Source organism: Lutra lutra, chromosome 8, assembly GCF_902655055.1.
Source record: "Lutra lutra chromosome 8, mLutLut1.2, whole genome shotgun sequence".
NCBI lineage: Eukaryota > Metazoa > Chordata > Mammalia > Carnivora > Mustelidae > Lutra > Lutra lutra.
This window is the reverse complement of record NC_062285.1, coordinates 53,087,182-53,110,252: the sequence shown is the minus strand read 5'-3', so window position 1 is coordinate 53,110,252 and position 23,071 is coordinate 53,087,182. Positions and strand designations below refer to the sequence as shown.

The 23,071-nt window shown below is 36.2% G+C and overlaps 1 protein-coding gene and 2 pseudogenes across 1 annotated transcript; 1 reads left to right on the top strand and 2 right to left on the bottom strand.

The window, feature by feature from the left end:
* Positions 1–389: 389 nt before the first annotated feature.
* Positions 390–1,320, top strand: LOC125106418 (olfactory receptor 6C76-like; annotated as a pseudogene).
* A 9,764-nt stretch (positions 1,321–11,084) lies between these two features.
* LOC125107715 (olfactory receptor 2AP1-like) lies at positions 11,085–12,023 on the bottom strand. Its single transcript, XM_047743062.1, has one exon. The coding sequence runs from the start codon at positions 12,021–12,023 to the stop codon at positions 11,085–11,087; it is 939 nt and encodes a 312-aa protein (XP_047599018.1).
* Positions 12,024–12,984: 961 nt separating this feature from the next.
* Positions 12,985–13,804, bottom strand: LOC125106883 (tetraspanin-3-like; annotated as a pseudogene).
* Between the last annotated feature and the right edge of the window lie 9,267 nt (positions 13,805–23,071).

Sequence of the window (23,071 nt, the reverse complement as noted above, 5' to 3'; positions counted from 1 at the left end):
CTGTTGCACACATGATCAGTTCCTTGAGGCAATGATATTTATATACTCATCGGGCTGAGTAGAAGTACGATGACATTTTAGTCCTTACATACTGAGCAAAGAGGAAATAATTTTTTTCACATGTCTGTTCATTTCTTTACCTTATTACCATAAATGCAAGCCACGCTATAAAGATGATTTATAAGATGTTTTTTTTATTTCATCAGATTTGTAGAAAATATTTGTCTTTCTTCAAAAGCAATGTAACAGCTTTTGTTAGAGTTTATCTTACATTACCAAAAGCAATTACTAATATTTTGACAATGTTATCTTCATATTTTATCTTTGGTACCTGTACATATTTTTTTCTCAATATTTTTACCAGAGCAAAAGTATATCAGGAGGTCAAGATGGAAAACTGTACAACTGTGACAGTATTTATCTTAGCAGGATTGACACAGGTCAATTTGAAGATTGTATTATTTATCTTCCTGCTCCTCACCTACTTGTTAAGCATCTCAGGAAACTTAGTTATCATTACTCTCACTTTGCTGGATTCTCATCTCAAGACCCCTATGTATTTCTTTCTTTGAAATTTTTCTTTCTTAGAAATTTCTTATACAACAGTGTGCATCTCCAAATTGCTTGTGAGCATGGCAACTGGTGACAAGACGATTTCCTATAACTGTTGCACAACTCAGTTGTTTTTTGCTTTCCTTCTCGGTGCATCTGAATTTTATCTCCTGGCTGTCCTGTCCTATAATCATTCTGTTGCCATCTAAAGCCCTTGCATTATACGACCATTATGAACAGCAAAATCTATATCCAGTTAGTCCTTAGCTCTTGGATCACTGGTTTCCTTCCTCCATCTTTCCAGGACTCATTTTAGGCTTAAGCCTGGACTTCTGTGACTCCAATATCATTGATCATTTCTACTGTGACACTGCTCCCCTCTTGCAAATCCCTGCACTGATACGCGTGGGTGGAAATGATGAGTTTCGTCTTAGCTTTGGTGACTCTGCTGGTCACTTCGGCATTAGTGATTCTATCATACACATGCATTGCCTTGACAATTTTAAAAATTCCTTCTGCCACCTAGAGAAAAAAGGCTTTCTCCACATATTCTTCTCACATGATTGTCATCTCCCTCTCATATGGCAGCTGCATCTTCATGTACATTAAACCCTCAGTCAAACAGAGGATATCCTTAATGAAGGTAGCGGCAATTCTCAATACTTGATTGCTCCACTTTTAAACCGCTTCATTTATACTCTAAGGAACCAGCAGGTAAAGCAAGGATTTAAGAACTTGCTACAAAGATTTCTGTTTTTATTCAAATAGAATCATAATGAGATCTATATAAGGAAAGTTAATGAGGAAAATTGCAGAAGAAGTGCTTAGATTGGGTCCCAATTTTACCATTGCACCATCCAAGATATAGTCATATCTGTCCTTTCACTTCTTTCTGAAGTGTCATGATGTTTATATTAGCTCTTGTTTCTCAATAACACCTTCCCTTTAAAAATACTAAAAATATTTTTCTGTTCCACTGTACAAGTTCTAAAATTTGACCTCTTTCTCTTCTTCTTCCATTTAAACGTAGCAAGTATTTGAACGATTATTTTAATCAACTTTATGTATTAGTTCATGGAGACTTAATTATTTCCATATCTGTGTAGTATATTTTGTTTTTATATTTGATTTTCGGTAAAATCTTGATCAGTTCAAAACAATTTTATGATGTCTTCTTTGGGGTTTTACCTTTGCTTGTCTTTTTATGTGCTGATACACATTCTCTATTGTTTTTAAAAAAGGTATTTAAAAGTGAAAAGTTGCAATTAAAATATCACTGTCATTCTTTGTCTTGATATTTAAAAAACCACTATGCAAGTATAATAAAAAATTATATGGTGTTATTTTTATTTTATATTTTATGCTGTAAAAGTAAATAAGTAAATGTTGATGCATGTGTGTCCCAAATCACATAACCTTTTAAAAACAGATTTGTTTATTTATTTGAGAGAGAGAGGGAGAGAGCATGAGTAGGGGGAGAGGCTGAGAGAGAGAAGCAGACTCCATACTGAGAACAGAGCCTGACTCAGGGTTGATCTCTTGTACAAACCTTAGATCATGACCTGAGCCAAAATCAAGAGTCAGAGACTTAACAGACTGAGCAACCCAGGTACCCATCACATAACGTTGATTAAGAATAAAATGCAGCAAAGTTTAGGGAAGATTGTGGGAGAGTAGGGGACCTAGTTTCATCTGGTCTCTTGAATTTAGCATGATACCTATAAAGTGATTCTGAACACACACGCATTTAAGCTAAGATGTAAGAAAATTTATCTGGATCTCTACAAGCAGAAAAATGACTACTTTATGAAAGGTAAGAGGTGGGGCGCCTGGGTGGCTCAGTGGGTTAAGCCGCTGCCTTCAGCTCAGGTCATGATCTCAGGGTCCTGGGATCGAGTCCCACATCGGGCTCTCTGCTCAGCAGGGAGCCTGCTTCTCTCTCTCTCTCTCTCTCTCTCTCTCTCTCTCTCTCTCTGCCTGCCTCTCTGTCTACTTGTGATCTCTCTGTCAAATAAACAAATAAAATCTTAAAAAAAAAAAAAAGAAAGGTAAGAGGTGTGGAACTTTGAGTCTTTGAGGGAAATATCAGAAAATAAATGGAATGGGGAGGGAGCCTCCATAAGCCAGCCACTGGAAAGTGATCTAACACCTGAGCACAAAATCAGGACCCTTAGAAATCTGCTGCAGTGACAGACAATCCCTCTCTGAAAAAGGTACAGAGGGTGAATAGGGTAGAATTCTAGATGGATCATTGTGGTCTCAGGATTCTAAGAAACTCAGAAATTATGGGGGGAGCCTGAACTGATAGAGCACCCAAACAGTGGAGCAGGGAAACAAGTTATGGTCAGTGAGCCCAGAGGGGTTTGGTCATCCTAAAACTTAAGCCAGGTCTGTAGGGAGATGACTCTCTGCCTGAACACCACAAAAAGGTCTAGAAGGTGTGGGGTGATTAACATCCAGGGGAGATACAAAACAGCTTGCACCCATGACAGGGCAATAGCTCTCAGGGCACTGTGACCCCTGAAAGGACAATGGGGCTGCCCCCAGCCCTGACCTGGTTGCTGAGGAAGAGGGCGCACATATAAGCCCATAGCTGCTAGTAATTGCAAAGTCACAAAGTGCAGAGATGCTCACAGATCCCCCCAGGAGAGTTACAGCAGGCACGAATAGTGAGAGTCTGTGGAGTTTGGTACACACAGAAGTGGAGATAGTTTAGCCTGGAGGATTTATTGAAGAAGGGGGACTACATACTTGTGGCTCTGGGCCAGAGATTCCCACACAGCCATATTTGCTCTGACCCTCTAAAGACAAGTGGAAAAACACCAGGGAACAAAAGCCAAACAGAAAGATGACTAGCTCACATTAAGCCCATCCCCCTGACAAGGGGTAGGGCAACTACACCCAGGCAAAGATGCCTGAGAATCTGAGCTGCAGTCTCCCTCCCCGGAAGACAGATTGGAAGAACAAGTGAATCATAAGCTTATTTCCACAGGACTGTAACTTCAGGGCCAGGGGAAAATAATATAGAGAGCTCTAGATGTTCTCTCATGACTGGTTTATACTTCAGGCTAAAACTTTACATTTTTTTTTGTTTCTTTTCTTTTTTACCATGTTCCTGTATCAAGAATAGTCACTTCCCAAGTTATGTTTTTCAGTCATTTTTAACTTTAATTTTGGTCGTGTGTACACTTTATAGATTTATGTCCCATACTAGCACATTTTTCACTCTATTCAATTTTATCTTGATATATATATATATATATATATATATATATATATATATATACACATACATACTTCTTTTTAAGGATTTGGATTTTTTCATTTTTTTAATTTTTTATTTTTAAAATTACTTTTCAGTGTACTAGAATTCATTGTTTATGCACCACACCCAGTGTTCCATGCAATACGTGCCCTCCACAATACCCACCACCAGGCAGACCCATCTTCCCACCCCCCACCCCTTCAAAACCCTCAGATTGTTTTTCAGAGTCCATAGTCTCTCATGGTCCATCTCCCCCTCCAATTTCTCTCATCTCCCTTCTCCTCTCCATCTCCCCATGTCTTCCATGTTATTTGCTATGCTCCACAAATAAGTGAAACCATATGATAATTGACTCTCTCTGCTTGACTTATTTCACTTGGCATAATCTCTTCTAGTCCCATCCATGTTGCTACAAAAGTTGGGTATTCATCCTTTCTGATGGAGGCATAATACTCCATAGTGTATATGGACCATATCTTCCTTATCCATTTGTCCATTGAAGGACATCTTGGTTCTTTCCACAGTTTGGCGACTGTGGCCATTGCTGCTATAAACATTGGGGTACAGATGGCCCTTCTTTTCACTACATCTGTATCTTTGGAGTAAATACCCAGTAGTGCAATTGCAGGGTCATAGGGAATCTCTATTTTTAATTTTTTAAGGAATCTCCACACTGTTCTCCAAAGTGGCTGAACCAACTTGCATTCCCACCAACAGTGTAAGAGGGTTCCCCTTTCTCCACATCCTCTCCAACACACGTTGTTTCCTGTCTTGTTAATTTTGGCCATCCTAACTGGTGTAAAGGTGGTATCTCAATGTGGTTTTAAATTCAATCTCCCTGATGGCTAGTGATGATGAATATTGTTTCATGTGTCTGATAGCCATTTCTATATGTCTTCATTGGAGAAGTGTCTGTTCATATCTTCTGCCCATTTTTGGACATGATTATCTGTTTTTTGTGTGTTGAGTTTGAGAAGTTCTTTACAGATCCTGGACATCAGCCTTTTGTCTGTACTGTCATTTGAAAATATCTTCTCCCATTCCGTGGGTTGCCACTTTGTTTTGTTGACTGTTCCTTTGCTATGCAGAAGCTTTTGGTCTTGATGAAGTCCCAAAAGTTCATTTTCACTTTTGTTTCCTTTGCCTTTGGAGACATATCTTGAAAGAAGTCGCTGTGGCTGATTTTGAAAAGGTTACTGCCTATGTTTTTCTCTATGATTCTGATGGATTCCTGTCTCATATTGAGGTCTTTTATCCATTTCGAGTTTATCTTTGTGTATGGTGTAAGAGAATGGTCGAGTTTCATACTTCTACATATAGCTGTCCAATGTATATATAGATATTCTTATTTCTTTGCAAGTTTTAGATGTAGTGTCTTTTAACACACAGAACAAAAATCAAGCAGGAACAGGTAGATCACCCTGCTTTGTCCACCCCAAGAAATTATAATCTCTCCCCACCACACACACTTTTTTATTTTTTTGGATCATCTTGGCTTTGTTTGCATATCTGTGGTAGCTTATCACCACGTCAGATTTCTTCTAAGGTGCATTTTACTTGTGTCATGGTTGATATTTTGGATTCTGTTCATTTGTTCAAACATCCCTTGGCAGAATGACTAGGAGGAGGAACCTTCAACAAAGAAAAGGACCAGAGACATTGTCCTCTGACATAGAACTAATTGATATGGATATAAGCAAGGTGTCAGAGATAGAATTTAGGATTGCAATCATGAAGTCAACAGTTAGGCTTGAAAAAATCATTAGTGACAATATAGAATCTCTGTAGGCAGAAATGAGATTTAATCAGGCCAAAGTTAAAATTGCCATGAATGAGATGCACTCTAAACTGGATACTCTAACAGCCAGGGTAAATGAGGCAGAAGATCAAATCAATGATCTATAAGATAAACTAATGGGGGAAAACTGAGCACTTTTCCCCTAAGGTCAAGAAGACAACAAGGATGCCCACTCTCACCACCTTTGTTCAACATAGTACTAGAAGTCCTAGCCTCAGCAATTAAACGATGAAATGAAATAAAAGGCATTCAAATTAGCAAAGAAGAAGTGAAACTCTCTCTCTTCGCAGATGACATGATACTTTACGTGAAAAACCCAAAGGACTCCACCCCCAAATTACTAGAACTCATACAACAATTCAGCAACGTGGCAGGATACAAAACAATGCACAGAAATCTCTTTTTTTTGCTTTTCCATATACTAACAATGTAACTGTAGAAAGAGAAATTAGGGAATCAATTCCATTTGTAATAGCAATAGAAACCATAAGATACCAAGGAATAAATCTAACCAAAGAGGTGAAGGATCTGTATTCTAGAAATTACAAAACACTTATGAAAGAAACTGAGGAAGACACAAAATAGTGGATAACTATTCCATGCTCATGGATTGGAAGAATAAACATTGTTAAAAAGTCTGTGCTGCTCAGAGCAATCTACATTTTCAGTGCAATCTCTGATATCAAAATACCATCGATGTTTTTAACAGAACTGGAACAAATAATCTTAAAATTTGTGTGGAATGAGAAAAGACCCTGAGTTGCCAGGGGAATGCTGAAAAAGAAAGTCAAAGCTGGGGGCATCACAATGCCTGACTTCAAACTATATTACAAAGCTGGGATCATCAAGGCAGCATAATTGGCACAATAACAGACACATGGGTCAATGGAACAGAATACATAACCCAGACATCAACCCTCAACTCTATGGTCACTAATCTTCAACAAATCAGGAAAAAATATCCAATGGAAAGAAGACAGTCTCTTCAATAAATTGTGTTGGGAAAATTGGACAACCACATTCAGAATAGTAAAATTGGACCATTCTATTACACCATACTGAAGATAAATTCCAAAAGGATGAAATACCTCTATGTGAGACACAATCCATCAATATCCTAGAGGAGAACACTTTGACATTGGCCACCACAACTTCTTTCAAGACCCATCTCTAAAGACAAGGGAAACAAAAGCAAAAATGGACTTTTGGGATTTCATCAAGACAAAGAGCTCTCCACAGCAAAGGAAACAGTCAACAAAACTAAGAGGCAGGCCATGGAATGGGAGAAGGTATATGCAAATGGCATTACAGATAAAGGGCTGGTATCCAAGATATATAAAGAACTTCTCAAACCCAACATCCAAAAAACAAATAATCCAATCAAGAAATGGGCAGAAGACATCAACAGACACTTCTCCAAAGGAGACATACAAATGGCTAACAGACACATGAAAAAACGTTCAGCATCACTAGCCATCCAGGAGATACTAAACAAAATCACAAAAAGACACCACCTCACACCAGTTAGAATGGCAATAATTAACAAGACAGGAAACAACAATTATTGGCCAGGGTGTGGAGAAAGGGGAACCCTGTTACACTGTTGGTGGGAATGTAAGCTGGTACAGCCACTCTGGAAAACAGTATGGAGGTTCCTCAAAAATAGAGCTACCCTTCGACCCAGCAATTGCACTACAAGGTATTACTGAAGAGATACAGATGTAATGAAAAGAAGGGGTATTTGCACCCCAATGTTTATAGAAGCAATATACACAATAGTCAGATAGAAGATGTGGCCCATATATAAAATGGAATATTGCTCAACCATCAGAAAAGATGGACACCTACCATTTATACTGACATGGATGGAACTGGAGGGGATTATGCTAAGTGAAATAAGTCAAGCAGAGAAAGACAACTATATCGTTTCACTCATATGTGGAACATAGGATATAGTATGGAAGATATTAGGGGAAGAGAGGGAAACCTGAATGGAATGAAAGCAGTGAGAAAGACAAGCCATGAGAGACTCTGGACTCCAGGAAACAAACTGAGGGTTACAGAAGGGAGACGGGTAGGAGGATGGGGTAACCAGGTGATGGGTATTTAGGAGGGCATGTGTTGTGATGAACACTGGGTGTTATATGCAACTAATGAATGGTTGAACACATAAAAAACTAATGATGTATGAAATGTTGGCTAGCTGAACATAATAATAAAAAATAAAGCTATTGCCAGAGCTAAGTGTGTGCAAAAGGAATGAGAAATTTATTATTATTATTATTATTATTATTTACTCTTTAAATAAATAATAGAAATACGGTAAAAAAAAAAAAAAGAATAAAATGCAACCTGGAGAGATCACATTTGATGCTTTACAAGCTACTTCTTATTCATCTTGGAGCTAACTGTGTTCCTTAGATTTTACATCTATAATATAATAATTACTATTTTTTAATTTTGAGATATTTTTAGGCAAATTTGAAAGTATAACATAAGCATAAGTATATTCCAGATTTTAAAAAAATAACCTGAAAACTTGTAGAGTAAATTATTCTGATTTTATCTTGTAAAAAAAATACACTTCAAAGAGGTATAGGAAGTTAGACTCATCACATGGCTAATAAGATAGAATTCAAATTCACTTTTGCTTGATTCCAGAGGTTGTCTATCCACTACCAGCACTCTCCAATCAGTTGGTAACAAAGAGTGGTTTATGTGCATACCAAAATGGTGATGGCTTCAGTTTTGGGGTTGAGCATGGAGATTGAATAAATAAGAGACTCTCAAGTTGATTCCATTAGCTGGTATTGTAGTTTATCACAGTGCCTTGTCATTTTATATATGTGACATGCCACTTAAAAATCTGGAAAGCTCCGTACTTGAAGGATGCTTCTTATAGTTTTACCATATGGTCTAGTATGGTATCAAATTGTCTTGAAATAGATAATTGATCTTATATGCACAAAATAATCTCCCCCTCTCTCTTGCTGTCTCTTCTGGCTTTCTCTCTCTATCTTTCAGTCTTTCTGTCTCTCTCTCTCACTCTCTCTCACACACACACATACACAAATATCTTTCTCTCTATATTTCTTTTTTTTTTAAGATTTTGTTTATTTAATTGACAGACAGAGATCACAAGTAGGCAGAGAGGCTGGCAGAGAGAGAGGAGGAAGCAGGCTCCCTGCTGAGCAGAGAACCTGATGTGGGGCACGATCCCAGGACCCTGGGATCATGACCTGAGCCGAAGGCAGAGGCTTTAACCCACTGAGCCACCCAGGCGCCCCTTTCTCTCTATGTTTCAATAATTTTCTATTCTTTTCCTTTTTTTTTTTCCTTTGGTAAAATGATTTCCATAAATCGTATGTGAGTCCATAAACCACAATTAGCCAATTACTCCATTCTCCAAATACCCCAAATAATCTATCTAGTGGCCCACTATAACAGGAAACAAACTGGAAAGGGAAATCCTAGAAGAATAACTTAGCCTGGCCGAGTTGAAACATTAAAAGTCTCCAGAGATTTATTGCCAGAATGCATAAAGAAACTTTTGAAGTTCACTATTTCGATTTTGGTATTGGTTTCAGAGGTGTGTACATGTATCAAATCTCAAGTTATAAACTTTATTGGATGCACTTTATTGTGCATTAATTAAGTTGCATAAAATTGTAAAAATAAATAAAGAAACAAGACAAAGAAAAACAAAACAAAACAGCAACAAAACCTGTAACCCAGCCTGAACTCAACTCAGATTCTAATTAATTTAAGAGACTCAATTATTAGTCCCTCTTATTCCTTTGGATGTCATGATTCCTCTACCTGATTAACTTTTTTTTCCCTATCTTCTGCAGATTTTCATCTACTTCAGCATAATATTCCTAGATTTTTGGTTGGTTGGTGTGTTGATTTACTTTTGTATTTTAATTAAATCAGGGATTAATGGAATATTATCTGTTTTAAAAATAATTACCTCTGGCAAATAATGTTCAGCTACATATTATTGTTTGATTTTCTTTTGAAATTGAACAACCACCATAATGTGACTTAATGTTTTGGGGGACTATGATTGATGTGCTACTGATGATGTAGAAAACAAATAATCAAGGGAACTAATGAATCAGTTACCCGTCAATCTAAAAAACTAAAAAAGTATCAAACTTAATCACTTGTTAACATCAGCTATGTGCCTGGCATTTAGGTGTTTTTTCTGATGAAATTATGGCAAGGTGTATATGATTTAACAAGTTCTACATTTTCAATCATCTTTCTCCTCCATGGTTTCCCAGGGCTCTCTTTTAGTATCTCTGCAACTTAGTAGATTTTGCATTACTAGTTGGATGAGTAAAGACTTCAAGAGTACAAACTTAACTATATGCTTTAATGAAAGTTTGTTAATATCTCTAGGACTCAATTTTCTTCATCTACATTGAAGAGATTAAAGTAGAAACATCTGTAGCTTCTTTATTTTTTTTGGCTTCTTTAAATTTTAAAATTCCCCATACTATGAGTCTGGCCCATGCTTCCTGAAAAATTGATATAGACAAGAAATGTTCAGAAAATATCAGCTTGTGATGGACATTCTGCCTGAGGATATTAAATTATCAAAATTTAAAGTTTAGTATGAAATTTAGATAGAATATGATTTAAGCTTACAAAACTATTAACACCGTAGATACCATTAGAATAGCTTTATTCCATATGCTTCTAAAGGAGAACCAGAACAATGACTAGACACAACACTAAATTTGTATGAATTTGCTATAATGGTATAGTGCTAATTAACCTAAATTATAATCATTCCTTTACCTCTTTCCTAGATTCCCTCGAGTTAAAGTGTGTATAAATCATTATTAATCATTTTCCTATCAGTTAGAAAACAAACATATATTGATTTTCCCTTCTTCAGAATTTTCTTTATCTCAAACATTGAGTAGCCTAAGTTCTCAGTAACTGATTATTGTGGAAACACTAAATTTAAATCTGAATAATATAACTTGGAAATTAACTTTATGTTAATTCACTAATATATTATTTAAGCTGTTATTAGCAAAGTCAAGTAGATTTCCTCTGGGTGTATATTTGATTATTCAATTACCAAATACAGAGATTGAACACTATATGGCAGTGGATAAGATAAGAAAAGCTCTGTTGTAAAAAACACACTATTAGAAGTCATATTCACAATTCTCCCAAATCTTTTCTTTAAAACTAAGGTACGAATAAAGAAAAGTAGCACAAAAGTGTTAGAGGACACACACACACATATACCTTCTTACAGGCCTGTAAAATTTTAAGAAATAAAGTGATGACACAACAGGTTTCATTAAATAAATAGTTTTACTGTTTTGGTGTTCAGTGAACAGTATTGATAATATATAACAACAAACACTTTAATGTTATAATAATGCACATCTACAGTCTTTCAAACCTTTATTTATTATTTATTATTGTTATGAACCTCAGTTAGTTTCACCTTCTTGAAAACAGTGTTATCTTGCTGACCATATCTTTGAAGGCTATTTTCACTTGCTTGTTCCTTAGGGTATAGATGAAAGGGTTCAACAGAGGGGCAACTGAGGTATTTAAGACAGCCACTCCCTTATTAAAAGTTTCTGCATCCTCAGCAGAAGGATTTATGTACATAAAGATACAACTTCCATAAGAAAGTGAGACCACAATCATGTGAGAGAAACACGTAGAAAAAGCTTTTTTTCTTTGTTGAACAGAAGGCATTCTCAGAATTGTCCTGATTATGTACATGTAGGAAAGAATCACTAATACCAAGGTGAAGAGGAGGGTAATTCCACCAGAGATAAACTCTATCATTTCTATGAAATGTGTGTCTGAACAGGACAGATGCAACAGCACCGTATAGTCACAGCAATAATGATTGATGACACTGGATGCACAGAAAGGCAGCTGGAGAGTCATTATATGTGGCACAATGACAACCAAAAAACCAGAGAACCAGGAACACAGGACAAGTTGAACGCAGAGTCTCCTGCTCATTATAGTTGTATAACGTAGGGGTTTACAAATGGCAACGTAGCGATCATAGGACATGGCAGCTAAAAGATAAAATTCAGTTGCTCCCAGAAGAATAGCAAAAAAGTACTGAGTGAAACAACCAGCAAAGGAGATAGTCTTATCTCCAGTTCCAATATTGACTAGCATTTTGGGGACAAAGACAGAGGTAAAAGATATTTCCAAAACAGAAAAATTCCGGAGGAAGAAATACATAGGAGTCTGGAGTCGATAATCCAGCAGGGTCAGAACGATGATGGTCAAGTTTCCCATGATGCTTAAGACATAAGTTAGCAGCAGAAAAAGGAAAAGCACAGCTTGAAGTTCAGCATCATTTGTCAGTCCAAGGAGAATGAATTCTACCACTGATGTCTGGTTTCTCATCAGTAACTTCAGACAAATTAAGACAGAAAATAATAATGACATGAAGTGATTAACACATTTTCTTATTTTACTTTATAATTAACAAAGGCCTTGCTTCTTAGGAACATTTTCAATTGCTCTCACCATTTTTTTCATTAATTTATCTTTTCCTTCCTAATCTTTCTATTTTGTTTTTCCTCTAAGTTATTATGAGTACATGTGTATACTTTGTATATGTGTATATATATTATGTGTCATATGCATATAGACAAATCTAAAACAAATTTAGAGGGTCGATTTTAATTGACTAAATAGACTTCTTAAATCAGCCTTTTAACTCTCAGTTTTAGCAAATAAAGTAAATATAAATTAAGGTATGAACTACAGAATTAAAATTGAACTTGGTTGTTTTCTTCTTTTTGTTGTTTTATATTTTTTCTTCTTTCAACTTTTTCATTTAGAATAATAATTCTGTGCACCTACAGAAGCTCTAAGCTTAGAATGATTTCTCTCTTTTTTTGTGATTCTAAAATCTATCTTAGCAATTTTGTGCAGTTGCTACCTTATTGCACTACAATATATGTTATTTAAAGGACACTGACAAGGGGCACCATCTGGTGTTAACTTTAACCGCAGCTTCCTTCTCCTCCCCGCAAAGACCTTAGTCAAGACTTCTCCATCGTGAAGACTGAAACGGTCTGATGACACTCTGGCAGCAGCCCCATTATTCCATGGAGGTAGTGGAAGGAGCTTAGGCTGCCTTCGATTCTCCCACACTATGCAAACTGCAAATGGTTCTGAAATTAGAACATGTACTGCTATACTAAAAAACTTAGGGACATGGAGAGTCAGCTAGAATAGAGGAAAGGAAAGTCCTAGGTGGATAGGGAAGTAGGGTGGCCCATTGAAGAGCCAAGCTGCTTTGTCCAATACCTGTGTGCTTTAATTAAACAAACTCAGGCTTCCCACACAGTAGACCTGCTCAATTCACCTTCCAAATCAGAACAGGGCTAACAAGCTCAGGCTTGCGTTTTCTACTATGCACAGTAGATGAGCTTCTGCTGGTGAGGAGAAGCTCACAAGCAGGATCTCTACCCCTGCACAATATGATGCAGGCACACAACATGCCCAGCAGCTGAACAGCTGCAAATGCCAGGGCTGCCCAGATAATAGGCATCATGACTTCTAGTAACCTCTTCACAACTAGAGCCCCACATCCCTTAGCATAGAGGTCAGAGGGGTGGGCCAGATTGTCATTACAGCTGCTGGGGGTCTCTCCGCTGCAGCTAAGAGGGACACGCTGGTTTTTGGTCTCTTTGAACCAGTCTGTATTTTCCCAGCCTGACTAGTTGTGAATTCCACAACAGTGCAGCTGTCTCTGTACATAATCAAGAGCCCGGCTAGCAGCATCAGGTTCGGTTCCATTGTAGGTCTTACACACTTTCTGAATGCTGCGATCAGCCTCACCTTCCACCTTTGCTCTGTAAGCAAACCCAAAACCACCACAACAACTTCTGTGACAAAAACCAGGCATAGGATGATGACAAACACGGAAAGTCCACAGTGGCTTTGTCAGATTGTGGCACAGCAGCCAATTAGGTCAATAATGAAAAGCAGGGCTCCTACAGCTATGATCACTACCACAGGGAAGAGAGTATACACATTTTCAAAGAAATGGTCACAGTCATCATAAGTGATAAAGACATAGGCTCCCACATAGCATAAAATGCCACCTGCCCCCCAGAAGATAAGGTTGAGAAACACCAGCACAGTCTTGGAGGAGTGATGCTGCACTGGCCCATGGTGCTGAGGCTGCTGGGGCCCTGCTCTGCCAGAGGGCTGTGCTCACCTAGTGAGGTGGCAATGGCTGGCCCAGGCACCTCCCTGCCCCCAGTACCCTCCTTGCAGTAGCAGAGCCCTGGCTCCAGGCCTGATGATTTTTTCCTTAACTCTTCTTCTTCTTCATGTTTTTTTAAAAAAGATTTTATTTATTTATTTGAGAGTGACAGAGTGAGCAAGTGAGAGAAAGAAAGTAGGAGCAAGAGGAGAAGGAGAAGCAGACTCTCTGCTAAGCAGGGAGCCTGAGGCAGGACTCCATCCCCAGACCCTGGGGTCACCACCTGAACCTAAGGGAAACGCTTAACCAACTCAGCCACCCAGGCACCCCTTTTCCTTAATTCTTAATGAAGTGTTAGGAATTCACTGGCAAGGCTATGTGCTGTGGTGAGTGCGGTGAATTGTGTAAGACCGATGAAACACAGGCCTGTACCCCTGAAACATTATATGTTAATTAAAAAAATCTAAAAGACAAAAAAAGTGTTAGGAATTCATATTACTTATAGTTCTTTGATCATGGCAAGGACTCAATAAATGCTATCACCATTTAATGTAGATATGTGGATTAGTCAGTACTTGGCAAAACATTAAATCAAAATAATCTCACTGATTGTGCTTTTTTGCTGTATGCAAGAACGGCCCATCCGCAAATTACAGTTCCTTAAATGTCAGCTCAAGCTCAGCTCCGCATACAATTGTATCTAACAATCGGAATCGACCATAATTGGTTCTCCTCTTCTTTCTTATAATTTACCACAACATAACACTTGGTCATAAAGTCAAATTATTTTCCAGTTATATAGAGTATATACACTTTATCTGTCCAGCTTTAACATCAATAAATTACCCATAAAAATAAAGTCTTATTTATGTACATCTTTTATACAGAGTCCAGAAAATTGTACAGATTTGGTAAAAATTTTAACGTAAAATATTTTTTTACTTTTTTTAGAGGCATAGCCCTACTTTATTAAAGGCTACGGTTTTTATGCAAACAAAAGTTCCAATTAAGCTTATCCATACAGCTCTTCAGAATATTCTGTTAATATTTTTCATCATCAGACACAAAGAAATACTACTAAGAATGCTTTTTCTACTCAAAAAATAAAATTCTTTTCATTTTAACTACTATTTTACTACATATGTTGACATATTTTCATATCATACTATGTAATAAGTTAGTAATAGTCATGCATAATATTTTATTATCAAGGTGAAAGCTCCAGAAGTAATAAGTTAATAATAGCCACACATCATATATTCTTATCAAGGTGAAAACTCCAGAAGTACTTAATACAACAAAAGAGCAGTTTTGCCAACTTAAGAAGACTGATTGTCCAGAATTATATCCAGAAAATTTCAGAGTTCCCTACATAACTTCAATCAATTTGTGCTTTTGTAGATAATTTTTTCTTTTGTTAAATACCTCTATATAAATATATTTTAAAAGCAAAATATGCTATGTACTTATCAGTGTTATTAAAATTCTGTTCTGTTAATGACAATTAGATTAATGTATTAAGAATGTAAATTTAAGTATTAGCTCAAATAATGGCTAGTTATGTCTGAAAGTATTATCTTGACTACTTCATACTGAGTACAGATAAATAAATGTAGGAAATAAAAAATTATGCACAAATTATGAGCTTTACAATATTTTATATGCAGAAAAATCTTAGGGCATACCTTTCCACTATGACATAACAGTTCACTAAGTTGAAATATTGCCAAAAGTTGGAATAAATTTGGGGATTTGAATAATTGAGGAATTATGAATAATTGATAATGATATTCTGTTTCTACATGAAAATAGCTAGTGTCAGATAATTTGGAGATATTGTTGTTAGTCTTCCAGTTTGAGATCCTAGGTATTAAGACTGAAAATTGTAACTTAGAAAGTACTCAAGCAATTGCATTCACTAAAGACCATTAAAACCCTGAAATTTCCATTGTTTAAACAATATTTTTTTTGATAAAATGAAGACTTTGTAAATGATTCCCACATAGTAGAAATACTTTATTGTTTAATAAACAAGTCCAAAAATGAGATCAAAAACATTTATGTATTAGTAAGTGACATCATCTTCTACTAAATAAAAGAACAAAATGAGAACTTTTATGGAAGAAGGAGAATTTATATCAACCAAATGTCTTTCAGCAAAATAAAAAATGATAACCTTTTATAATAAAGATAAGTGCTATTCCCAGAAAAATAATATATATACCATATGTGATCAAATAATAAATGATCAAATAATAAATGCTTGACCCAAACAGGATATATTTACTCAAAAGATTTACTGCTAGGGAACTGTTTCTTTTCTTTAAAAAAAAAAAAAAAAGAGGTTTATTTGTACCCAAAAGCGTGTGGAAAACCTTTCCCAATTTTCCCTGGATATCAATACCTTCTCCTAAAGTAAAATCATCTCTACAATGAATTGTATATAACTTTCATATTTAGCCTCTCCCTCCTTCTGTGGTGGACCTCTTTGCTAGTTAAAGAAGCATTTAGGAGGAAAGTTGAATTTGTTGTCATTGAATCCATGACAGATGGGAAATGGGCATCACGGAAAAACAGAGGAAAGTGTGATTTGATTTACTTTATGTTCTATTCTGTGAGTGTGGTGTAACATTTTCTGCCTGAAAATAGGTACATATGCTAAACTGTCATATTGTGAAATTTTTACCTGTATTTGCTTACATCAATCAACATTTTATTTAAAAATAATATGTACACAGTTGTGTCAACAAGCAAACATGAAAGGTAACAGACAAAACAATGAAGAGTATACATCTGTAGTTCAATGCAGCCATTACCAGCCCTCTCCTACCTCAAACAGATGAATTGGTTCTGCCTTAGTTTCAAATGAGCTCCTTCCATGGCTAAATCAGAAAATATAAAGGTTTAGGACCCACTGGGAAATGGTCCCTGGGTCATCAGAATTTGTCTGCTTCAAAATACTCAGGAATGCCTGGCTTTCTGTCCCAACAAACATAGGTCAAATTAGCAGGTTAAAAAGAAGAAACAAATTGGCGCCTGGGTGGCTCAGTGGGTTAAAGCCTCTGCCTTTGGCTCAGGTCATGATCCCAGGGTCCTGGGATCAAGCCCCACATCGGGCTTTCTGCTCAGCAGGGAGCCTGCTTCCTCCTCTCTCTCTGCCTGCCTCTCTGCCTACTTGTGATCTCTCTCTCTGTCAAATAAATAAATAAAATCTTAAAAAAAAAAGAAGAAGAAGAAACAAAGAGCATATAAGCAGCTTGAAATCCCCTGCCAAGCCTTTCTTGTCATTCCATTGCTCTTAGAATTTATCTACCACTATTTTTCTTACTCATTTTGGTTTTTGTGAATGGATCTTTTGCTATTTCTTTGTTACCCATGCCCACTTAAAGTCAACTCAAAGTCAACTCAAAGACTTTGCAATGGCTGTTCTTTCTCTAAACATCACATGACTAACTCCCTCACGTCACTGAGATCTCAGAATTGGGCATTTCTCAAGGGAAGCTTCCCTGATCATACTATCAAGATAACCACTACTCAATAACTAACACTAAACTGGCTTGATATTTTATGCATAATAGATGTTTATTGTTGTTCACACCACTCTTAGATTTTGTTATTTCTTTATTTGCTATGTGTTTATCATCTAGCATCCTAACTAAACTGTAAGCTCCACTAAATGAAGGAATTTATGTACTAGCTTCTCTGTATGCCTGTGCAAGTTTTTGGCAACTACCAGTTTCTTTATGATACATTAGGGTGTTTATATATATATATAAATGTAATCCCTACAAGAAGGACACACAGCATGATATCTTTGCTGAGTAAATATTTGTTAAGGATTTATTTAAGCCAAATTAGATGTCTAAATTAGATACTCTGTTTTATTGAGGTAGAGTTGATTTATAATAAATTTTATATGGTTAAAGTATATAGTTTCATAAGTTTCAAAATATGCCATAACCTATGAAAACTTCACCACTATCAAGAAAATAAATATAACCACCAATCTTAAAACTTTTTTATACCCCTATTAATCCTTGCCTTGCAACCGACCTCATACTCTCACATAGTAGATAAGTTCACTGGGAAAGGATTCATTAGCTTTGCAACCGTGTGGGTGTTTTCCAAAAGAAGAAGGAATAAAGGGCCGATTTTTTTAACCAACTGCCACTCTAATTTCTCCAATTAAGCATTATAAACAAAAAGCTGTTCAGATATTGTTTCCTTTGTATATTTTCCACAAATACTCAACATCATAGCATTACCATTTTTTCTGTAGTTTTAAAATATAGCATACAGCAAATGTTATTTATAACTATTCTTTTTAAAATAGCTATTCTTAATCACTTTTTTTTGGTCATAAACCTCAGTGAGTAAATGCATGTTTTATTTTCTAAAAGGTGGTGTATCGGGACTATACTGAGAGTAGTGGTATCTGTGGACTAATGGGGTGGTTAGGAATATTTTCTAACTGCAACTAGAGTTCCTGCTGAGATCAGTGTAGTGATAAGATCCAAAAAGTAAGTAGAAATCTGAGCCATGTAAAAAAGTCCAAGAAAGATGGAAAACAATATTGGAAGCTTGAGGATGAAGTTAATATTCAGAGAGACAGATGAAAGCAGGGAGATTTCAATACATCACGTGGGTAACAAGAAAGGTAAGTAGGCTCTGTTACAATACGTGGTTAACATTTTCAGGCTGTCTGCACTGTGCTTTACGGTGGGAACAATTTAGTTAGAGTCAAGACGAATGTGATCCTTAACCAGGAATTATCTGGAATTAGTCATGCACCTTTTATCACTTTGCCGGTTCTATATAACAAAGCTCCCCAAAATTTAGTGTCTTAAAACAGCAAGCATATATTATTATTTATGAGTCTGCGGTTCAGCTAGGCAGTTCTGCTGATACAGACTTGGTTCTCCCACATCCTGGGGAATCAACTAGCTGTAAGCTCCTCTAGAATGGCTTCAGGAGGGATGAATCAGCTCAGCTTCAATAGCTGTCTCTTCCAGCTGACTGACCTTTGCTTGTTCTCATGCAAACTGTGGAGTTCAAGAGGCAGAGAGAGGATGCATTCTTGGTTTCTTGATTCTTACACTCTGAACTGTCACAATATTCCTCTGTCACATCTCTTTGCAAAAGCAAGTCACAGGACTAAGCTAAATTCAAGGAATGATAAACAGACATTTTCCTGCTGAATGGACCTGTAGCGTAACATTGCAAAGGACATGGCATTTTTCCTACCCATCCACCATACAGCTCATGAAGAATCACCTAATCACTAAAGAGCTGTGGCAACCATATTGCTGTCCTAGGGTTGCCATAACAAATTACCCCAAACCGGTGACTTAAAACCACAGAAATTCATTCTTTCACAGTTCAGGAGGTCAGAAGTCTGGTGGGTCTAAGGAACAAAAACTGTTGCATGCTTTTCTTCTAGGTTCTGGTGCTGGCCAACAAGCTTTAGTACTCCTGGCTTGCAGCCGCATCTCTCCATCTTCAGCCTCCATTTTGACATGGCTGTCGGTCCTGTGGATCTGTGTATCTATGTGTCTCTGAATCTCATCTTAAATAATGACCCTAGTCATTGGATTTATGTCCCACCCCAATCTAGCATAACCTTATCATCACTGATTACACGTGTAAATGCCCTGTTCTCAAATAAAGTCATATTCAAACGTATCCGTTATTAGGAGCTCGACTTATCTCTGGGAGGACACAATTCCATTCACAACAGTGATCATATTTATTGTATGGAATATGCTGAAGAGAAATCAATACCTTGAGAATCATTAAAAACATAAGCCTGTAAATTAAAAAATAAATAAATAAAATAAAAGACCAATCTATAAACAAGTGTATAAGAAAAAGAGAAAATGCCAGTTAATATGCAAACAGCTTCCTTTACTTTCTTTTGGCCCTTTGCTGTCTGTGTTCCCTTGCTAAACACAAAGCATGCTTCTTTTTCAACTTAAAGTTAAGCTCCTTTTGCAAACTTGTGCATGAAAATTCCTACCCCATCTGCTAACCACTTTGCCATTTATAATCCATACATTACTATTTATTGTTGTCAAATTTTGTTTCATATAATTTTAGAATGTGTTCCTTTATGGATGACCAAAGTGAGTCTCAGATCTTACAGTTAAGTTTTAATCTGATTAAATTTTGTGAGTGGTATAAGATAAAGGTCTAGTTGCATTCTTTTACATGTGAATATCTAATTTTCCTTGCACAATTTATTGAAATGACTGTCTTTTCTCCATTGAGTACTCTTAGCTCCCCCATCAAATATTACTTGATGTCAATGCATTTAGGTTTTAAAAAGTAAGATTACTTTTTTTCCTACCACTTGTTTGAATTTGCTTTATTCACATATGACTTTTGTTCACATTAAATTTTAAAAATTGAGGGTCCCTGGGTGGCTCAGATGGTTGGACATCTGCCTTTGGCTCAGGTCATGATCTCCAGGTCCTGGGGTCAAGTCCTGTGTCAGGCTCTGGCTCAGTGGGGAGTCTGCTTCTCCCTCTCCCTCTACCTCTCCCCTTGCTTGTGGTCTCTCTGTCTCTGTCTCTGTAGCTCTCTCAAATGAATAAAAAATATCTTTAAAATTTTTTTAAAAATTTATTAAGCACATTATCAATGTTTTTCTATCAAACATTCCTCTACAAATCTGTCAATAGTTGTAGATGGAGAAAATACATCGGACTAATCTGAAAACTAATAATATCATTATAGTTTTTTAAATTTTATTTATTTTTATGAAAGAGAGAGGGAGAGAGAGAAAGCACAAGCAGGAGCAGAGGGGAGGGACAGAGAGAGGGGCAGACTCTCTGCTCAGGAGGGAGCCTGATGCAGGACTCAATTCCAGGATTCTGGGATCATGACCTGAACTGATATGACCTTAAAGGTATGACCTTTATTGATTGAGACACCCAGGCACCCATCATCTTAGTTTTTTAAGGCCACCTCCAAAGGCCTGTCTCAAATTATTTCTGCACTATCTCTAGATGGCCTTAAATCACACATAGAAGGTTATTCCCAACTAATTTATGATGAAGAGGGGTTTCTGTCTCTACGTATCAATATATTCCATATCTACATATGCACATGTAATTTTTCTTCTAGATTTAGAATGTTCCTTTCATAATGTTTCCATGCAAGCCATTTTGATAGAACTTACAAATTAATTCATTCAAATGGCATTCTTGATTGTTTTTTATCCATTAAACTTCTTCATTAAAACAAAAAGAAAATTTAAAAAACCTGGAACTGACTTTTGATGATTTACACAGGAAAGATTGAAAGGATGTTGAGAAGTATACCACATATAAAATGGGAAGGGAAATGCAAGAATAAGCAGCATTCAGGACCACTGTGAAAATCCAGATTCAGTTGTGTAAACACTGATGTGGCCACAACAACAACACAGGACACCAGAGCTTAAGCTTGCACTACCAGCACTGGACACTGGGGACCGCCACTGCCACTGCAGTTTCCACTGCCCCTAGACACTGAGAGTGGCTGGTTTCATGTGAAACACTGTCCCCATTTCTTTGCATCCATAAATCAGAATTCAAAATCTGATTAGTTAAGTTTAGTGTAGATGCCCACAAACTAGCTCTAAGGGAATCTGGTAAAATACTGTCTGGCCTTCACTTTATCCATGGAAAATGGTTTTGCCTTCCCTAAGACTCAAAATGAGGAGTCCAGAGGCTAAGTGGTCAGTAAATCATCACTATTCCCTCCTTTTTGAATATAGTGAATTGTGGTAGCACAATGGAAACTCACAGGACTTTGCAACAAGCCTGTAGCACAGATGATGGTTCATGGGGGATAAATATTTATTGAGTATTGGGTCCTGAATTCAAAACATTGATTATCTGACTACCAAGTATGTAGGTTTCATTCCATAATGAATCAACATTTGAAGTATATTTTATTCGCTCTACTACCTGAAAATCCACAGCAGTCACTATCAATATTATTTTGTAGTCCGAGATTATAAATGTGTATTATGTGCATTTTGTAGCATTGATTTTGGCAATTGAGAATTTTGCTTTATCTCCTCATTATATAATTGCATTTTTATTAATTGCTCTTAGGTTTTATCTCCTAACCACAATTAAAACTCTCTTTGGGCAGTGTTATTTCCTGCATGTTAAATATAAATATAAAGCAATACTATACATTGGACTAGATTCACTAATTTGACCTGATCACTATTGAAATAAACCAGATGGACTTTTTAAGCTACATTGAAATATCAACATGTTAATTGTTCTTCTTGCCTCAGCCCTCATATATGTGACAGGATTGGATAACATGTAAAGTAAGATCTAACCAATTCTTATTTTAGGGGTACCAGGGGTACCAGTTTTGGCCTTTGAAGACATCCCTCGACACTCAAAATTACAGACATTTGTAAGAAATATTTCCAGAAAGTCTTCTAAATAACAATATAGGGGCATATATATGGAAAAAATCTATGAAATTGTAAACTTAAGAAAAATTCCTTTTTTTCATACAACTAAAAAAGATAATCATATCACCATAAAAAAAATGATGAAAATATTTGTCCAAAGAAAATTCTGGAATTGTTAATGGTAAAAATTTTAGCATTTTGGGGGGTGAACAACTCATAAAATAAGTCCTTTTAATCATCTCTTCAGATATAATAATGACTCTATTAATTAGCTTTTGGAACTCTAAAGAAGAAATCAATTTGTAAATTGAGGATGACAAGCTTGGAAAAAAAGTCTCTTCAAGGAGTTTGTGGCTCTTTGACTTAAAGTTATAAATTTATTTATACTTACATTAAATTTATAAAACTATATGAAATATATATGTATAACTATATTAAGAAAACTATATGAAACATAATGATTATATTATAAATTTCCCAAAGAAGCCATGGATTTTAAATCAGACAAGATATGAAATAAGTGAATACCTTATGAAAATTTTTCTTGCCTCTTACAGGAGGAAATTAATTTTACATTTCACTCAAAACATAAAATGCATAACTAAAGCATACCCTTTCATATATGGGATTCTAAACTATATTTCATGTTATTCTAACAATAATCCTATCAAAACACTCAGATAGTGTTATTATGTATCAGGTGTTTCCATAAATTCTTTCATAAATTACTGTTATTCTATTCTTGATTTTATTATGCTAGCTTATTAAACACATACACATTCACCGCTAAGCCGATTTTACAACCTCACA

What these genes read in the sequence shown, in the direction of transcription:
- LOC125107715 (XM_047743062.1), bottom strand. Translation starts at nt 12,023, where the DNA reads ATGAGAAACCAGACATCAGTGGTAGAATTCATTCTCCTTGGACTGACA.